Source organism: Mastigoproctus giganteus, chromosome 1, assembly GCF_048544385.1.
Source record: "Mastigoproctus giganteus isolate SK-2022 chromosome 1, ASM4854438v1, whole genome shotgun sequence".
In the NCBI taxonomy this organism is placed as follows: Eukaryota; Metazoa; Arthropoda; class Arachnida; order Uropygi; family Thelyphonidae; genus Mastigoproctus; species Mastigoproctus giganteus.
Window position 1 is genome coordinate 129448028 of NC_143575.1, and position 17627 is coordinate 129465654.

At 40.5% G+C, this 17627-nt stretch overlaps 1 protein-coding gene across 1 annotated transcript in view; it reads left to right on the forward strand.

Moving 5' to 3' along the window:
* Window positions 1-17018, forward strand: part of LOC150091135 (homeobox protein aristaless-like) — a 239068-nt gene extending 222050 nt beyond the window's left edge. Inside the window, exon 4 of the mRNA XM_090382184.1 lies at window positions 16395-17018. Coding sequence (XP_090238310.1) covers window positions 16395-17018 — 624 coding nt within the window. The remainder of the gene's footprint in view (window positions 1-16394) is intronic.
* The last annotated feature ends 609 nt before the right edge of the window (window positions 17019-17627 follow it).

Sequence of the window (17627 nt, forward strand, 5' to 3'; positions counted from 1 at the left end):
TTTGCTTAGGAAATTAATAAGTTAGGCTTCAAGACAACCCAAAATAAGGAAGAAAAAGGCCTGTGTTGGGGAAGCAAAAGTTTAAGTTTTACATTTGTGGGTTTACTGACAGATTAATTAAAACTTACTCACGTACTGTTTTTTTTTTTTAATTCTAATCTCTTGAAATATTACACAAGAAATGTAGGTAATAATTAAAGTGAGTCATTTTGTAGTCATACAGACAGAGAATGGATCAGGTGCTGAAATTTTGATATTTAAATACAAATGATATATATAGAGTTGTTAAAATTAAATTTTTTATTTTTTTATTTTATTTACATACATTTTTATTACATATATACACAGATACAAACACTTTATATTTACAATCGTCGCCTTCTGCGTAAAAATAAAAACAATTTTAATTATACAGCTTCACTTGCAAGCAATAAAAAGATATACTATGTGTGTATGTATGCGGATGTACTTGTTTTGGGTGGCACCTAGACGTTTAGTCGAACTCCACCTTGGAAATTCTGTGTTGAGAGAGAGAGAAACTGTCTACACTCTACAGCAATCAACACCCTGTCAATCACTGCCCATTTCTAGGCTTGAGTAGTTGTGCCTGCTTCTATTATCTAGTGCTGCTGCACTAATTTGTCGTCCAGTGGAAGGAGTGCAATACCAAAGGACAGGAGCTCTCAGGTTGCCCAACCCGAGGGAAAAAAAAAAAAGAAATAATAATAAATAATAAATAAATAAATAAATAAAAAAAAAAATAATAAATAAATAAATAAAAATAAATAAAATAAAAAAATAAAATAAAATAAATAAATAAAAAATATAAAATAAAATAAAAGAAAAGAAATAAATAAAAAAAAAAAAAAAAAAAAAGTTAAAATAAAATAAAAATATGTATAGTTAATACCATTATATACATTGAATGTTATTACTAATTTAAGACCACAACAGTTGGTTTCTAAGTTAACAGCTGTTTGACCTAGTAAGGTAGAAATATAAGTTCATGAACACATCACTCTATTGTCCACTTCTAGAATTAGTAAACAAGGTGCGTCTTCTTTTAAACACCTTGTCAGAAAAGGATTGGAATGCTGCAAAGTTCTTGGCATCTTGAATCAAAATATCGAGGTTGTCAGTCCTAATAGGTTGAGTGCTGTTAAATAGTTCTTGTCTGAAGTCGTCATAAGCCGGGCAGTAAAGCAGAACATGCCTCCAATCTTCTACAGCCCCACAAAAACACAAAGGGTCAGGTTCGAGTCCAAATTTATACAATTTATCCCGTAGTGAACCATGTCCAGTAATTAAATACGACGTTGTCATTGAAGGATAAAACCATCCCATAACTTTCTTATTTACAGCAAATGTTGCATCTTCAATGAACTCCCTGGTAGTGAGTCCCGTTTCACTGGATTGCCATCTGTATTTCCACTTCTCAGTGAATTTTGTCCAAAGATTAATTTTCTCCTGCCGAATGTCCGTGGCCGGATTACTTGCAATGTCGAGGATTTGAGTTGGCAAACCTTTCTTTAAGTTAGAAATCATGCCTCGGTATGCCACATAAAGGTCAATCGGAATACAACCTGAGATCACTTGTAAAGCATTGGTTGATGTCGTTCTGCAGCATCTGTGTGTTGCCAATATCATCTTTCTCTGCAATGATAAGAGTTTGGCCTTCACTGTGACGTGAGTAACCCTAGGAAACCATATGGCAGCCGCATATACTACAATTGGCAAAAATATAGCCTTATAATATAATGCCAAAATTTTGTGCTTTATACCCCATTCAGCTCTTGAGAGCCTAATCACATTGGCAGTAAACTTGTTAATCTTTTCAGCTAAGTTCTTTACGTGGGGGATAAAAGAAAATTTATCATCAATTATGAGACCAAGATATTTATTTTGAGAAACATAAGGAATTTGGACATTGTTGATATGGAGTTTAGGAGGTCTGTTATAATCCAATTTATTGTTGAAGATCATCATTTTAGTTTTCGTCTCAGAAATTTTTAATTTGTTTATTTTAGACCATTCCAGCAAATCATCCAGGATTTCTTTCCCATGTGTTTCTAGCATACGTCTTGACCTGCCTGGTATGCACAGCGCTAAATCGTCGGCAAATGCTATTTTATTGCAAATTTGACTTTCTTTTAGTAACCACTGGTCTAAAACAGAATTCCAGAGGAGAGGCCCAAGGACCGAGCCTTGTGGGCATCCTCTGGAAATGAATTTTGAAAATACCAAGTGTTGTGAGATGACTTTTATCTGCCTATTTGAAAAATAAGATCTCATAACCTGATATAGTAAATCATCACATTCTGCCTCTCGAAGTGACCTGAGGGCGCTCTCCCACCAGAGTGTATCGAAAGCGCCCTCAAAGTCGATAAAAACAACCATCATGTATTTTTTGTCTGTAGTTTTGCATAGATTCACCAAATTTCTGATGGCATCTTCGGTGGAGGAGCCTTTTTTAAAGCCGAATTGTGAATTAGAACTCATATTACTTGCAGCCAAAACCTTCTGCATCCTAGGCGCTAATAATCTCTCATAAAGCTTTCCAAGATTTCCTAGAAGGGATATTGGGCGATATGCCTTGGGATCCGTTGCCAGTTTTCCAGGCTTTCTGAGCATCTTTACTAATGCAATCTTCCAAAAATTTGGAAAAGTCCCCTCTAATAGACATTTGTTGAAAACATTCAACAATATATGTGGAAAATATTGGTGAAATCTTTTGATCGCCACATTTTCAACTAAGTCCATTCCAGGACATTTTGACTGATTGATTTTAGAAATTGCAAGTGCAAGTTCATCTAGACTAAATAGTTCCGTATCATTTGATCCCTTGTAAGATCCGTTAACGAACCTTATCTGAGTTTGTTCGGTGGTGTCTTGCTCTGGGTGATCATCAGGGAAAAGTCTCTCTATAATAGCTTCAACCGTGGAGAGCCAATCAGTAGTCTGACTTCCGTTAGAGTAAACAGAACTATATATCTCAGGAGTTGCAAGTTTGTCACGACAAATTTTGTATATTAATCCCCATGGGTCAGAATTTCCTGTCTGGGACACTAGTTTCTGCCATGAGGATCTTTTGGCTTCCGCAATAGCTTCGAAATATTCCTTACGTAATTGACAATAGACTTCTTTTAGTCGCCTAACGTCTGTTTCTGTTAAGTATCTGTGCCTCTGGAAATTCTTCCTTGCATCTATAACCAGTCTTCTCAAAACAGATAACTGGGGATTCCACCATGGGGTGGAGCCAGGTCTCCTAACTTTCCTTTTAGTGGATTCAGTCAAAGCTCTGTAAAGAGTGTTTTGCACAAAGTAAGCATATTCTACTGCAGATAAACTGTTCAATTGTGCAATTTTATCATCTGAAAATTCTTGTTGCAAGACTTGCTTAAGTTTGGTCCAGTTCGTGGTTCTCATAGAGAAGCGGTTTAAATCCTGAAGGTGACCTGAAGAGCCTCCATCCGTGCCATTTAATACTAAATCAAAAGTGATAGCACGGTGATCGCTATTGCATACATCCGGGCAGACCATCCAGTTTTTTACATGCTGCGACAAGCATGGAGAGGAAAGGGTGAGGTCTATGTTAGACCGTCCGTGAACGTTCCAAAAGGTTGTTGGCATGTTTGGAAGATTATGCACATTCCAATGGTTAGTCAATATAAATTCTTCAAAGACAGAACCTCTAGCGTCGTTGCGTTCGCTAAACCAAAGTTGAGATTTTGCATTGGAGTCAGTTGAAACCAATATATTTGCACTAGGAAAAGTGCTTAAAATTTCTTCCAAAAGATGCATTGGTACCTCGATATTATCATTTGGAGCGCAGTATAAAGAAACCATGTAGAAGTCTAAAAACTGGGTAGAAATATGGATGCAGGTAGAAAAGGATGTACAAAAACGAGATATGACTGTTACAGTTAGAGCTCCATTAAATACAACAATGGCAGTTTTTGGCTGCTTGGATTCATATGCAACGACTCTAGCTACTAACGGGTATCCAACAACGTGATATAATTTATCCGTTTGTCTATACATCGAGTAGGGCTCCTGAATAGCCAAAATGTCTACTTTATCCTGCAAACATGAAGCTCTTAGTTCATCTGCAACGCAACGTGAACGTTGCGCGTTCACCTGCATTATTTTTAGGAAGTATTTGTTGGTAGATCTATTGTAATTTAGATGGTTTATTTGTGTATTATTCATTAGCAATTTTCAGTCTTGCAAGTTCAGCTGCCTTCTGAAATTCTGGGCAGAGTGGATCCCTTACAGAATGTGCATTGTCCCTGTTCCTCCTCTTACAGTTTATACATCTCGGGGGTTGTTCTTTATGGGGGCAATCTGCGTATATATGTCCCCCAGCCGCACAATGACCGCAAGATACAGTCTTGTGGGTGCAAAACTGCGTGAGGTGGCCAAATCCCAAGCAACGGAAGCATTTTGTCACTATTGTAAATTTCCTGTATTTATGGGCTGAGAATCCCAAGAAAATTCTATCGTTTTCTAAAATATGTCTAAATAATCTCGGTGAGAGACCTATTACCCAATTTATCACTTTTGTCTTTGTACCGGAGCTAAAACGTAACATCACCTCTTCCTGAATTTCTTCGAAAGTAAAGCCATAATCTTTAAGATTTTTCATAAAGATGTCCTCTACTATTTCTTCCTTAGTCAAATCTCTTGAAACGTCATAAACTAGTAGTGTAGGAAATGTCATTTTTGGTTTGTCCGACTGTAGTCCGACATCTTTAAATGTGGATGATTGTCTAAGCAGCTCTAAATCCTCCTTGTTAGATGTTTCAACGATCACTCCATTATTTCTCACAATTCTGACGTTTTTAATTTTTAAATTTTTATGTTCAGAACGCAGAGATTTGGCTATTACTTCTTTAACCTCCGTCCCCGAGGCTAGCTTGGAGCCGTCCACCGGTCTAAAGATCGCCACATGCTGAGGGGCACTGATTTGTGTTGTGACAGTTTTAGCTTCCATAAGTATCCTATCTCTAGAGTCAGTTATATTGTAATGTTGCCCTCGTTCCACTCTTTCCCCTTCAGAATACATCTGCTTCGTTTGTGTCGAGCTGATCCTGACTTTATCGGCGTGAGATTGCTGTAAAGGTGGCATCAAACCAGCCTTGCCACTCATGATTTGGTCAAACATATTAGCTCTTACTTGTAATTCCTCTGTCTTGACTTTTAACTTCTCATTTTGAATTATCAATGACGTGGTAATCGTTTCCATCTCTGCCCAAAGGCTATGGATTATGTTGGAGGCTGCCTTAGTTACTTTATTGGTTTCAGCAGCCATGAAATCACTCAAGTTTTTCTTTATTTTCGTCAATGCCACCTGCATACTAGCACTATCTGCGAGGCATTCTGCATCAATCGTAAAAACTGGGTCTGTCTTCGACTTATCAGTATTCATTTTATCCAGACCTTCTTTGTCTTTTATGCCCTTATCCTCAAGAACACCCTGATTAACCTGAGAAGTAGACGCGTTAAATTCAGAATCGCTTTGTTCAATATTTACACAAGAAGTCGTACTTTCAGCTTCGATGTCTTTGTCTCCTGACTCAAAACGTATAGTTTTATGAGAAGTGGAGGTAGGTTTAACCCGATCCTGAGCCAGAGGAGGTAAATACTGCTGTGTCAGTTGAGTAACGTGATTAGCGAGGGCGTCCGTAAGCGCGTTTATCAACTCTCCTTATCAACTCTCCTTATCAACTCTCCTTATCGCCATTGCCTTTATCAGGATTCAATATAGAGTTTTCTGATGTCGTCAGATTTTCCCTTTGAGAGATGTCTGCGGGTGTAATTCCTACACTTTCCTGATTTTCCTGGGTAACTGGACTTTCTGTCTCTTCTCCAGATGTCAATTCTTTAGTTGTCGGATCTGGTTTTGTGTTAGTTCTCGCGCTGCCACGACAAAAATCACAAGACCATTTTAGTCGCCTTTCTTTCTTTAACTTTTTAAATGAGGGACCTAGGCAGGCTGTACAAAAAGTACGGCTACATGTACAGCATTTAAAGATGGCCTCAGGGTTCTGGTGACAGATAACGCATTCCTGTGTCATTTTAGAGCTGATATCCCTTTCAGATTGCATACTTTAATTTTAATTTTAACTCGCTTCTACATTTGCCTCTATGTTACGGTTAAATTTTGCTGTTTGTGAAATTTACAAAAGATACTACTCGGGGTCTGCTCTTAATCCTCTTGTCTTTGTTCTTCAGGAGGGTTATATCCCTCGGGTATTAACCCTACTCAGTGCGGTGAGTACTTGCTAGTTTAGTGCTTTGCTATTGGCCAGTATACATCAGACCATTCTTATGATTTTTAGTCTTGCATACAAGAAATGACAACAAGATGTCGTCCATCTTGGAAAAATTCATTGTCGCAGGCCAAAAAGGGAAAATTATAAAATACTTATCTTTGGCTGGAGCAACGCAGCTGAAATTTCATGCACCAGTAGACAGGCACTTACTGATGACCTCTGTATCACTTGAACGGTCGAGCATTCACTGTAATTCACATAAATCACCTTTAATTAGGAGCACGAAATGCACAAGGTATATAACTAGGCGCCACCTGCCAGTAGTCTTTGTTAAAATTTTGTTAAACGTTGTTAAAATTAAATTATCCCTACGTAGAGTTCTAAGCAGCGAGTTCTAAGGCTCGTACTGAAGAGAAATTTGGACAACAGTTACAATAAAGAATGCGCTCGCCATTTATTGGGGAAAAAAATATTAGTTACAAAATTTGTCACTATATGGCGCATATAGTGCGCCATTGGCTGTTTTATACGAATTAATATTATAGTCACAAAAAATTTACATACATAACAAATGATATTCAAGCGTGGATATGAATGGCATGGGAAAAAATTTAGACGAAATAAATTTATGCAAGACGAAAATGGCGATGTATTCAGTCTAATATAATTAGGAAAGGGCATTACGGTTATTTTCTATGAAATTTTCTCTCTAAATAACCATTGTTATACCACGTGGATTTTTTAGTTAGTTTATTTAGCCTACTGACTGAATGTACTATACAATTAGGTAACGTTGAGGGAACCCATCATACGACCAAGTATTATCTGATAATCGGTTTCGACAAGGTTCCAACAAGAAGCATTACTTAATCGTATACAGTAATTGGAACCGGAACCCATTATCAGACCAAGTATAGGCTGATGATGAGCTCCGGCTAGGTTTCTGAAACGTTGCCTTTTTAATTCTATAGTACATTTAGTCAGTAGGCTAAATAAAATAACTAAAAAACCTACGTGGTATAAGAGTGGTTATTTAGAGAGAAAATTTCATAAATGTGAGCGCCATAAGATATTAGAATGCAAGAGGGCTATACATGTATACGTACGTATATAGATATCAACATAGCAGATAGCAAAACATTGGACTTGAGTTGGTAAATTTTGCACTGATGCTAAAGCTGGTTTTCGAAATAAAAAAACAAACAAAACATTAGCTAAGCTTCTACACCGTCCTGTAGAGGCCTGAGTGTGAAAATATGAGAGGAACAAACTTTTATGGGCTTGCTCTGCACACAGAGGCCAAATTAGTCGATCTCGGGAGAGGGTTGCAGAGGTCCCCCTCCCCATCTCATCCTTGGATTTTTAATCCAGCAAAAAACAAACCATATCATACAACCACACGCGCAATTTATAGACACGATTCACTGACTCATTATAGCCTTAGCGCAAAAATAAACAACAAAAACAATCAGAGTCAGAGCGAGGTACTTTTGCGCCCGTGGAAGAATTGTATTATATGAACTTACATTATTAAAGGGTTAAGGGTAACTTGCGCCCGAAATAGGTGCCTCATGTGCAAGGTGCGTCTGTCTCGGCTCTGACAACAACAACAACGGATAAACTGCACTTCTTGATTATGTCATGGTGGCAGAGTAGGTACGAAACAAATAAATATTTTCAATTTAAGTTAACCAAGCGGCAGCTGATACACCTTTATGTAATTTTGTCCGTAAATTGCATGTGTTCTCAGGTCGGTCTGCATGTATTTGTGGAAGAAAACCATGAGGGAGGGAAGGAAAAAAAAGGCTACCCTCGCCAGAGACAGATTAATTCTGTCAGTGTTCGGATTAGTACACCGTAAGATTGAATCTTACAATTGGTTTATCGAGAGAGAGAGAGAGAGAGAGAGAGAGAGAGAGAGAGAGAGAGAGGTAAAGTTCAGTAGCACACGCATTTCAGTTAACCGCGGTTCCAGCTCACGTGACTGTTAAATGCAAGCAGTTAATGATTGGCTTGTTATCGAAATGATTACTTGTAAACTCCTCTGACATATATGGTCGTGCCTGAGCACAAACAGAAGTGTTTTTTTTTTTTTTTTATCTTCGCCAAGAAGACAATTTTCTCAAAATGAATCACAGAAAAAATAAATTTGAGGACGCAGGTGTTGTCTATAGCCCATGGCAGAGGAAGTCACCATCTGCGGTAGCTGTTGTTGAAGAGATCAGTGTATCGGCGACGGAAATCGTGGCAGGAAGTCGGCTTTGGTCAACTAAGACTCGAGGAGTTTCACAACGATTCGCCATTCTGCGGGACTTTTATCCACACAGTAATACGAACTGTGATGCAGCGATGTCTATACAAAATCCGCATGATATAAAATTTAACACTAGCTGACCCAGAGAAATATACCGTGTGTGTGCTCTTGAAGTTTTCGCTAAGATGGGATTGAATGAAACGCGACTTTGGAGCATTTATGCTAATAAGAAAGAAACTCCAGATAAATGTTGCGACGAATATCCATAACTTAGGTTAATGAATATGCAGAAGTCACCTTGAGCGTTGTCACAATGCTGAGTCAATCTTTGCCTTCAAGTGTGGCTATAAGGGTTGACTTTGCTTCTAACATCATTGTTGGGTTTTTTTTTTTTTTTAAGATATCACTATTAACTATTCATTGTCGTGTTTATCGGGCCCATAACCATCTTCATGAAGATGCACCACCCCATACTGTTCATACATTAACATAACGCTACAACTTTATGTTGTATTCGACTCAAACACTTGGCCAACTCGCACAGCTGCCACTCAATCTACGCAACTTTTGACCGTGGGTAAACCTAATGGACAGCCTATCAATGTAACTTTCAACTTCTGACTAACTTCACGTAATTTATTATCAATCGTTTGTCAAGAGGCCATAGGATATGCTTTGTAACCACTGACCGTGCACCTTATCTTCAATAGCTGCTACAGTCATAACATTAAGCAAAGAACTCGATCAACATAATATGGGATATATGCATTGTTTCCAGTCAACACTGTCTCCATTTATTATGCTATAATTTGTCACTATGTTGTGTTTAATACGATTATCCACTGACGTGTCTAGCATTCTTTTCCATTCAGTTTTTCGAGCTAACTCCAATTATCTCTTCTCTGTCTACAGCCTCAAGAGCTGTGTGCCTTATCGTAACCGCCTAATGCAGGCGCGTTTTTAGAAATATGAAGACAGATGCGAAATTGATGAGATGAGATGAGATTTATTTAAGAAACAAGGATTTATAGAATTTGAACAGCGCTTTAAAACACGCCACTGTGTGTGTGTGTGTGTGTGTGTGTGTGTGTTAAACGCCAAAGTAACGAAGACTGTGATGTGTCTGCAATTGCGTGTCTCTTCGAACGGTTTCTGTTTGCTAGGCAAAATACCCGAGTTTCCGGGAGAAAAACGATGCAACGCTCGCCTAAAAGACCGACTAACTCAGCCACGTTGTGTAAAAAAATTTCTCACGTCATTGATGGAATTCGTATTGAGGCCGTTCGAATATGACGAAATTGACGGTGATTACAACCAATCGTATACCGCGAGGGCAGCAATTATGGCTAACAAATTCATTAGAAGTTCTGGCTTTGAGAGAATGCGTATCGCCGAATGACATCCGTGTTGTCGCATCGTTGTATTTCTCTTTCTGTCTCGCGGTCTGAAGAGAAAAAATCCCGAGCGCTAAATCTGGAATTCGTCACGGAAAGCCAATTAAGGTCCATTTTAAGCACATCGAAAGAAGTAATATTTAACTACATCGTCAAACTGTTCCAGCGATTATAAGTGCTTTAGGCTGTGATGAAGCGTGCTGTTTTCTTATCTTCCACTTAGCTTATTTCCTGCGGACACGTGTTGAAACACACGTGTCCACAGGAAATAAGTTCTGTGAAAGTCATAAATATTCAACGAGTAAGTAATTACACATTTCAACTTCTCCTCTGCTCTCATTCTGGAAGCAGTATTTCCCCTTGCGGGTAGCACGATGGTTACAATCGCCGTTCTCACACCCCGCGTGGGAAATTTTTTTGGGTTCGAATCCAGTCTAGAACGGAGAATTTTTATGGGATTTGCTTCCCTCTGTGGTCGAGTCAGTCGGTCTCGGGCGAGGGTTACCTGTTTTCAGCTCCCGGAAACTAGGGTTTCCTGTCAGCAAAGAGGCCGAGAATATATGTTATAATACACTGACGTCTCATAGCTTTAGTTGCTGTGGCACTTAAGACCCACCAATTTCTGAAAGGCGGTCTAAGGAGACATAATTTCTTTAGAAAATTTTGTAGCAAGGGAAAGCAGCAAGTCGGGAATCGGGCCAATGGAACGTCTGCAGCGAGTTTCAAATGGAGAAATGTGAAAAGGTGTGATGGGCTTTTTTTTAGCAATCGCAGTTATACAGGCTGAAGCAAAAGTATGAGAAAACTACTTTTCCTTCAACCTGTATACTTTAAATTCATAGGCTGAAAATGTTTATGTAAAAGTTATTGGGCATATTAATTCTATAACAGAGTGTGAAAGTCTTCCATAAATGCATTGCCTACCTTATAATTTGACAACCCTTCATTTTAGCAGTTTCTTTTATCCGTTTTCGCACTTCCAGCAAGCTAGCGATAGGTTTCAGCTTTTGCCTTTTTGAATTTGGCAAACATACATTTTAAGATGTTTCGATGCTTCCCATCTTTTCTACGAACGCAATAATATTATATTTGCAGTCGCAGACGCTGTCTTTTCCTTCTCCCTTATACACAGAGATGTTTTATATATAAACCGCTCCTCAGTTCAACTGTTTTGCTGCCGACTTTTGTCGAGGTGAAGAAGAAGTAGAGCTGCTTTGCTAAATTGGTTACTCGACCACCACTTCCCTCTAAAGCTCCATCCCAATCAAATACGTCACTGTCAGCTTCTAATTCCCACTACAGTATATCTTTTTCCCTCATAACACTCACAAGTTATATGTCGTATCATAAATTTGTAGCTATGTGGACGTTAAGGGATTAAATAAGCAAAAGAAAAAGATGGGACAGACTATTTTGAGAAGAGTAAAGCATATTATGTAAAACAACCACTGATGGGATAGAACGGGGTAAGGTTGAGAAATCACTGGCAAAGACTGTTAAAAAGGAGACAAAGAGTTCATTTCGTACGTGAATACAAAAAGGAAGTGAGCGAATATCATGGGTCCCTTACTCAATCGAACTGAAAAAGCCATAGAAAGCCCAACAAAAGTGGCAGATAACCTAAATAGGTACTTTGCAACTGTATATACGGTCTGAAGGCCATTTGAACCACGAGGAATATCACTGACAAGGAGACAGTCTGCTGTGAATTAAATGATGGAGCAGACACGGAGAAGAGTTTATGAGAAGAGTGGCTGACGAAAGGTAAGACGGTCGATCCCCATTACACCGAAAAGTTGCTAATGTCTACCCAGTCCACAAAGGAGGTAGGCGCCTCCGTAGCCAGGTTGGGAAGGAGCAGCAGTGCGTAGCACACGCTTCTTGATTAGACCGGGGTTCGAACCCGTCACCATCAAATACGGAAGATGCGGAAAGGTCAGGGAATGACCACCGCATATCCCGAAGCAATATGGCCTTAGTTGCTAATGCTCCAAATAACAACAACAACAAAGGAGGTGCAGAAGAGGAAAAAGGCAACTACACACTGGAATGAGTTTAACTTCGTTCCTGGTGGATAAGATCACGGAGTCTGTGGTTAAGGATACGACAAGTGTACCCCGATAAAGATGTTATCCTTAAAGATTCACGGTAAAGATTCGTCAAGGCGAAGTTTTGATTAACCAAAAAAAATTAATTACCATCACAAATTCATAAAAGTAAACAACTTTTATATAATTTATCTTAATACTATTTACGTATCGAAAACTTTCTCTCTCCAACAAAGTTTTCGATACAATTACGCAGGAAAATTTATTATATAATATACTGGAATAAACTGGGACTGGTGGTAAGGTAGTCTCCGCGAGTAGTACAATTTATATAATCACCGTCCTACCCTACACCGGTGGAAGACACCTCAGTTCAAATCCCATCAATAAAATGAGGAACTTCTGTGTGTCTTTTTCGCAAGGTGGCTGAGTTAGGTATTCCTTGAGCGGCATGGTGCGAAAGTATACTGTTTTATTTGAAGAAAATAAAGCGATCAAACATAAGTTGGTTTAATTATGTTTATTTTAAATTTGGAAATATGTACATAATGAAGTCAAACGTTTCGTGGTAATTTCTTGCCACTTCTTCGGTGACAGCTGTCTTTGCAATATCACCGTCACAAAAGATCACTTAGGTCACAAGAATTTGTTTGTAATCAAAATAAGTTCTTGTGACCTAAGTGTTGCAGTGATACTGAAAAGACAGCTATCACTGAAGAAGTAGTAAGAAAATACCACGAAACGTTTGACTCCATTATGTACATATTTCCAAATTGTAAATAAACGTAATGTAAGTTTGAGTTCTTTATTATCTTCAAATAGTGGCTGAGTGAGTCAGTCTCTGGCGAGGGCTGTGCGGTTTTTCTCCAGGAAACTCTGGTTTATTCTTCAGTAAATATCAAACCAATCGAAAAATGCCCTCAATTAACACATTTGCCGGGGCGTTCGACACCCTATGGTGGCCGAGAGTCCTGGGCCGGCTCCGGGAGACAGGGGTTCCTGGCAACCTCTTCAATGTGCTTAAAAGCTATATCACCGACAGAGCAATCAAGATAAAAGATCCCTACAAAGAAATAGAAAGAAAAACATACAGAGGGTGCCCACAGGGGTCAGTACTTGGACCAACAGTGTGGAACCTCTTGATGGAACAGTTTCTAAACAAGGAGCTGGAAGGGGTGCGCTCACAAGCCTTCGCGGACGAGCTCATCCTAACAATAGAAGCTAACTCCAGGGCACAACTCGAAATACTGGCAAACCGCGCTGTGCAAATTCTCCAAGACTGGGCTACACACCATTTACTACAAATCTCACGGACGAAGACCAACTCGGTGGTCTTCTTACTCTTAAAGGGAACACTGAACATCCACAGACCACCCCAAATTAAAATTGGCCCTAGAACAATAAGGCTCAGCACAGAGCTCAAATACCTGGGCGTCACCTTGGATACCCGCTTATCCTTCAAACCGCACCTAAACTACGTAAGAAGAAAAATAAAAAACTGCACTGCCTTAATAAACAGAATTGCCCGAAGAGACTGGGGATTGAAAGAAAGAACGGCGAATGCCATATATGGTCCTTTATCATCCAGAATGAATTGCTCCTGGACCTTGGGTGAATGTTGTAGTCTTGTCACCAGTTGGCAGCGGATGTCGTCGTATTGGTGGCAGTCATACATTAAGTACAAAAAGGCCAGCACAGCTGCAAACCTAAGAATACTTGATTCCATACATAGAATCATGCTACTCACTGCTACTCGCGCCTGTAGCACAGTGAGAACATACGCTCTGCAAGTCATCGCTGGAACCCTCCCCTTAGACCTAAAGGTGGTGAGGAGAGGCATCCTCCATGAGCTCGCTACAGGCAATGCTTGTACACACCTAGACTTCAACGGAGATCCAGGAAATAACCGCATTGCGGAAAAAAGAAGACTCCAGACCCACTTGCTGCAGGCGTGGCAGGCACGATGGGATGTCTCCATCAAAGGTCGGATAACAAAGAAATTCCTTCCAAATATAGATAGATTCCAACCTAAATTACCAACCTGGTACGCACCTGGTCTGTTTGTGACGTACATAGGACATGGTGCCTTAAACGCCAAACTAACAACTCTGGGAATAATTGAAAATCCAAATTGCACTTGTGGCGTTCCAGAAACGTGGTCGCACCTAATGTATGACTGCCACCAATACGACGACATCCGCTGCCAGCTGGTGACAAGACTACAACATTCATCCAAGGATCAGGAGCAATTCATTCTGGATGATAAAGGACCATATATGGCATTCACCGAATTTTCACAGAAACTGTTAAACAGATGCCGAGCCACCTTAGCCCAACAAGAAAATAACACAACTGGAAATTAAATGGGACAAGCTACTATTCCCACAACATTTTCCATACCTCCAACGAGAATAAAAGGACATGGTCTACAATTCTGCGACTGACTGAACCCTGAAAGGGCCACACGGACCTGAACTATGCAGCTTCGCTGCCATCAAGCCTCATTGAGCACCAAATGGAGTACCTGACTCGATTCCTTTACAACCCTACCACGGTGGGGAGGAGACACCTTGTCTCCCCCTCACCGAACCTCCCCCTTCCCCTTTCCTCTCTGGTGAGGCATGGGCATACCTCACTGACCAACTGGGGGCATCTCCTCTATCGTTCCCATATTTCTATCTTTACCCCCCCCCCACAGCCTTCTGTCTCTCCTCCTACTCTATCTATATACAACGCGAACGCCCCACACACTAAATTTAACAACACTCAAAATAATCTTCGCCCAGTCTCGGCCTATCCATCAAGGTAATATCAGACCCCCCCAGCGGTGTGTACGGGCATACAACGTATGTTGTATGCAGACAAGCGAAATGAGTATATACACATACGTATTATGAATTTTTTTTTTTTTAGGTCCTAGCCGCCGAAATCTCAGGAAACTAAGCGGCAAGACCTGCCAGAGTAACTAAGTGTACTGGGTTCCTGGTCTGCCTCCATGGGGCAAAGGTGGGGCAGCGTTGGGCTCCAGCAGGGGCCCAGCGGCTAAATGACCAGATGAAACGGTACATGACATTACACATGTACAATACCCACACACTTTTAAATCTCTGGCATTCCCAGCAACCTGTACACCCACAATGAAAGCAACGCGGAGATGAGGGAAACCCCTGGTGCCGCATGACAGCAATATACCTTACTTACAATATACTGGCGCCTCTTAGTTTTCTTAGTTATTTTGGCGCTTACCAGACGCCTAACAAGAGGCTAGATCATCATATGGGGATGCTTCTCATGGTTCGCGCTGGGGCCGTAGCTTGTAATGCCAAAAAATATCAATGTCAGTTGTTATACTGATATCTTGGATGATGCCGACACTCTGGGACCTCTACTGAATTGGGTCTCCCATTTCCAGAACTATATTCCTCTATCCCATACAGCAGGCAGTATAAAAACCTAGTCTGAAGAAAACGGATATTCAACAACTCGCCTAGTAGGTTCAGAGTCCAAACCCGAACCCGGTCAAACACCTTTGTGATATGATGGAATGCTGGATTAGGGTGATAGCAACACAATCCTCTTCTACAGGTGACCTGAATACCGCTTTAAAGGTCAGATGGACACCAATTTCTGCTCCCCACTGCAGATAACTGGTCGAGAGTATTCTATGGCGAATCGATGCTGTTACAGTTACCGAAGATGTGTCTATATTTCATCGTTTATACATTAAAACTCGTGCTTTTCCAAGCGTAATGTTGTCCGAATATTTTCAAAAAGTGGTATGTGTATTAGTTAATCACATACTTCAACAACAAAATTAACTATTTATATGTAGTTAATTTTATAGCTGATTATATTTGAATGGTCAGTAGGGAATTTGTTCTTCAGACTTACTCAAGCATTGGTTTAATCTACTCTGGTTTTCCCAAGGTAATTATCCCCTTGCGAAGAGGTAACAAATCATTGCACATACAATTAAGAGAACACTTAGAACAGCCACTCCCATAATTATATTTATAGATCCGTTGAAGCGGAAACCTATCACGCTAAAGATTTCATTTAGAACAATGAGTTTCGATTTATAACCCTGTGGGGCAAGTCACTGGGTTAAAGTGCTCTGGCGAAATTAATCCTCAGTATCATTGCTATTCAATAAATGTCGGCGAAGGGAACTCGCACAAGTCTTCACGTCTCTAATAAATTCTTTACAAGATAATAAACTTGTGCCCACAATCTTTAAATCACAGAGAGAGGGAGAAATTAATAATGGTCTTTAAATGTCATCACGCACTCGCCAAGTTGATCTGTTTAAATTATATTAAATAAGTTTCTGAGCTTAATAAATACCTATACTTTGTACAAATGTATCGGCTTCATGCTGTGTTGCTGTATCTGCACGCCTGTCTAAATGTACTTTCTTTTCTAGGTGTGGTTTCAAAATCGGAGAGCAAAATGGAGAAAGCAGGAGAAGGCTGCTGGTGCCCAGTCTCAAACGCAGGGCTACAATCCATTCTCCTCCAGCACAGCTCTGCCTTCCACTCCACCGTCCACTACTGCAGCATCCACTGTTCCAACCGCAAATTTGTTCGCACCGCTCACTTACTCACGGAAACCATTCGACCCGACATTCCTAGCGAGCACTTCTCGCCTGCCGACCGCCTACCTACCGTCAGGACTAGGTCTTCTTTCTCCGTCGTCCAGTTACTTGCCACCATCCTACAGTCTCCGAGACTTGGCTCCCTACCCGGCCCTTCAACTCTCGACCACGTTCCCAGCTCCGTATCCAGGAACGCACTTCCAGACCCTTCTAGCCAACCTGAGCGCTCACCATGCCAGACCAAAACCCTTCGCAGACATCGTGACATCGTCAGACCCTTACAACAGCAGTTTCGTCGGACACGTACTACCTACAAGTCCTTCGACCACCCTCGGAAACCACAACGAATTCGACCGCAGAAGTTCTAGCATTGCGGCGCTGAGAATGAAAGCTCGTGAACACGAGTTGCGCATGGAGCTTCTGCGCAAAGCAAATGGCGAACTAATCAGCTGAAGCTGGTATAAGTGCGCGACAGAACCGTCCATTCGGTCACTTACTTCAAGACGTTCCGTCCGTAAATAAGAGGACTCGTGAAAACACACAATCGGTGGCCTCGCGTACTCATGTCGTCCCTTACACGGAAGCGCAGGTAGCGAAAAGTAGTTAATTTTCACTTTCCCTTCAGCGGCGGCAAGTGCTACTTGGCGCGCTGTCAACACTACCTGGTGATTATGGTGTGGTTTGTGTTCTCTCACGAGTTTATCGTTCTTCGTCCACAGCTCTCTGCTCAGAATGAGGGGCTATCAGACGATGTAAAGCAGCCGAGGAAGAATTCGTTTAGGTGTGAAATGAAACGAGCTGCATCGAAAACACTCGTCAAAGCTCCAACTGAAACGCGTACAACAGAAGAGAAGATATATTTTCTAAAGTTCCACGTTTTACTGGCATACTCTAAAATTTGGAAACCTACCTGGGATTAGTTAGATCTGATTTGTTCTGTTACTTATGGAGACTGTAAGATTCCGCCCTATCGATGTGAGAACCATAAAAATTTATTTATTTGAAAAACTGAGTGGTTGTTTTATTACTTCTAGACATAGAAGTAAATGGGAAAAGATCTTA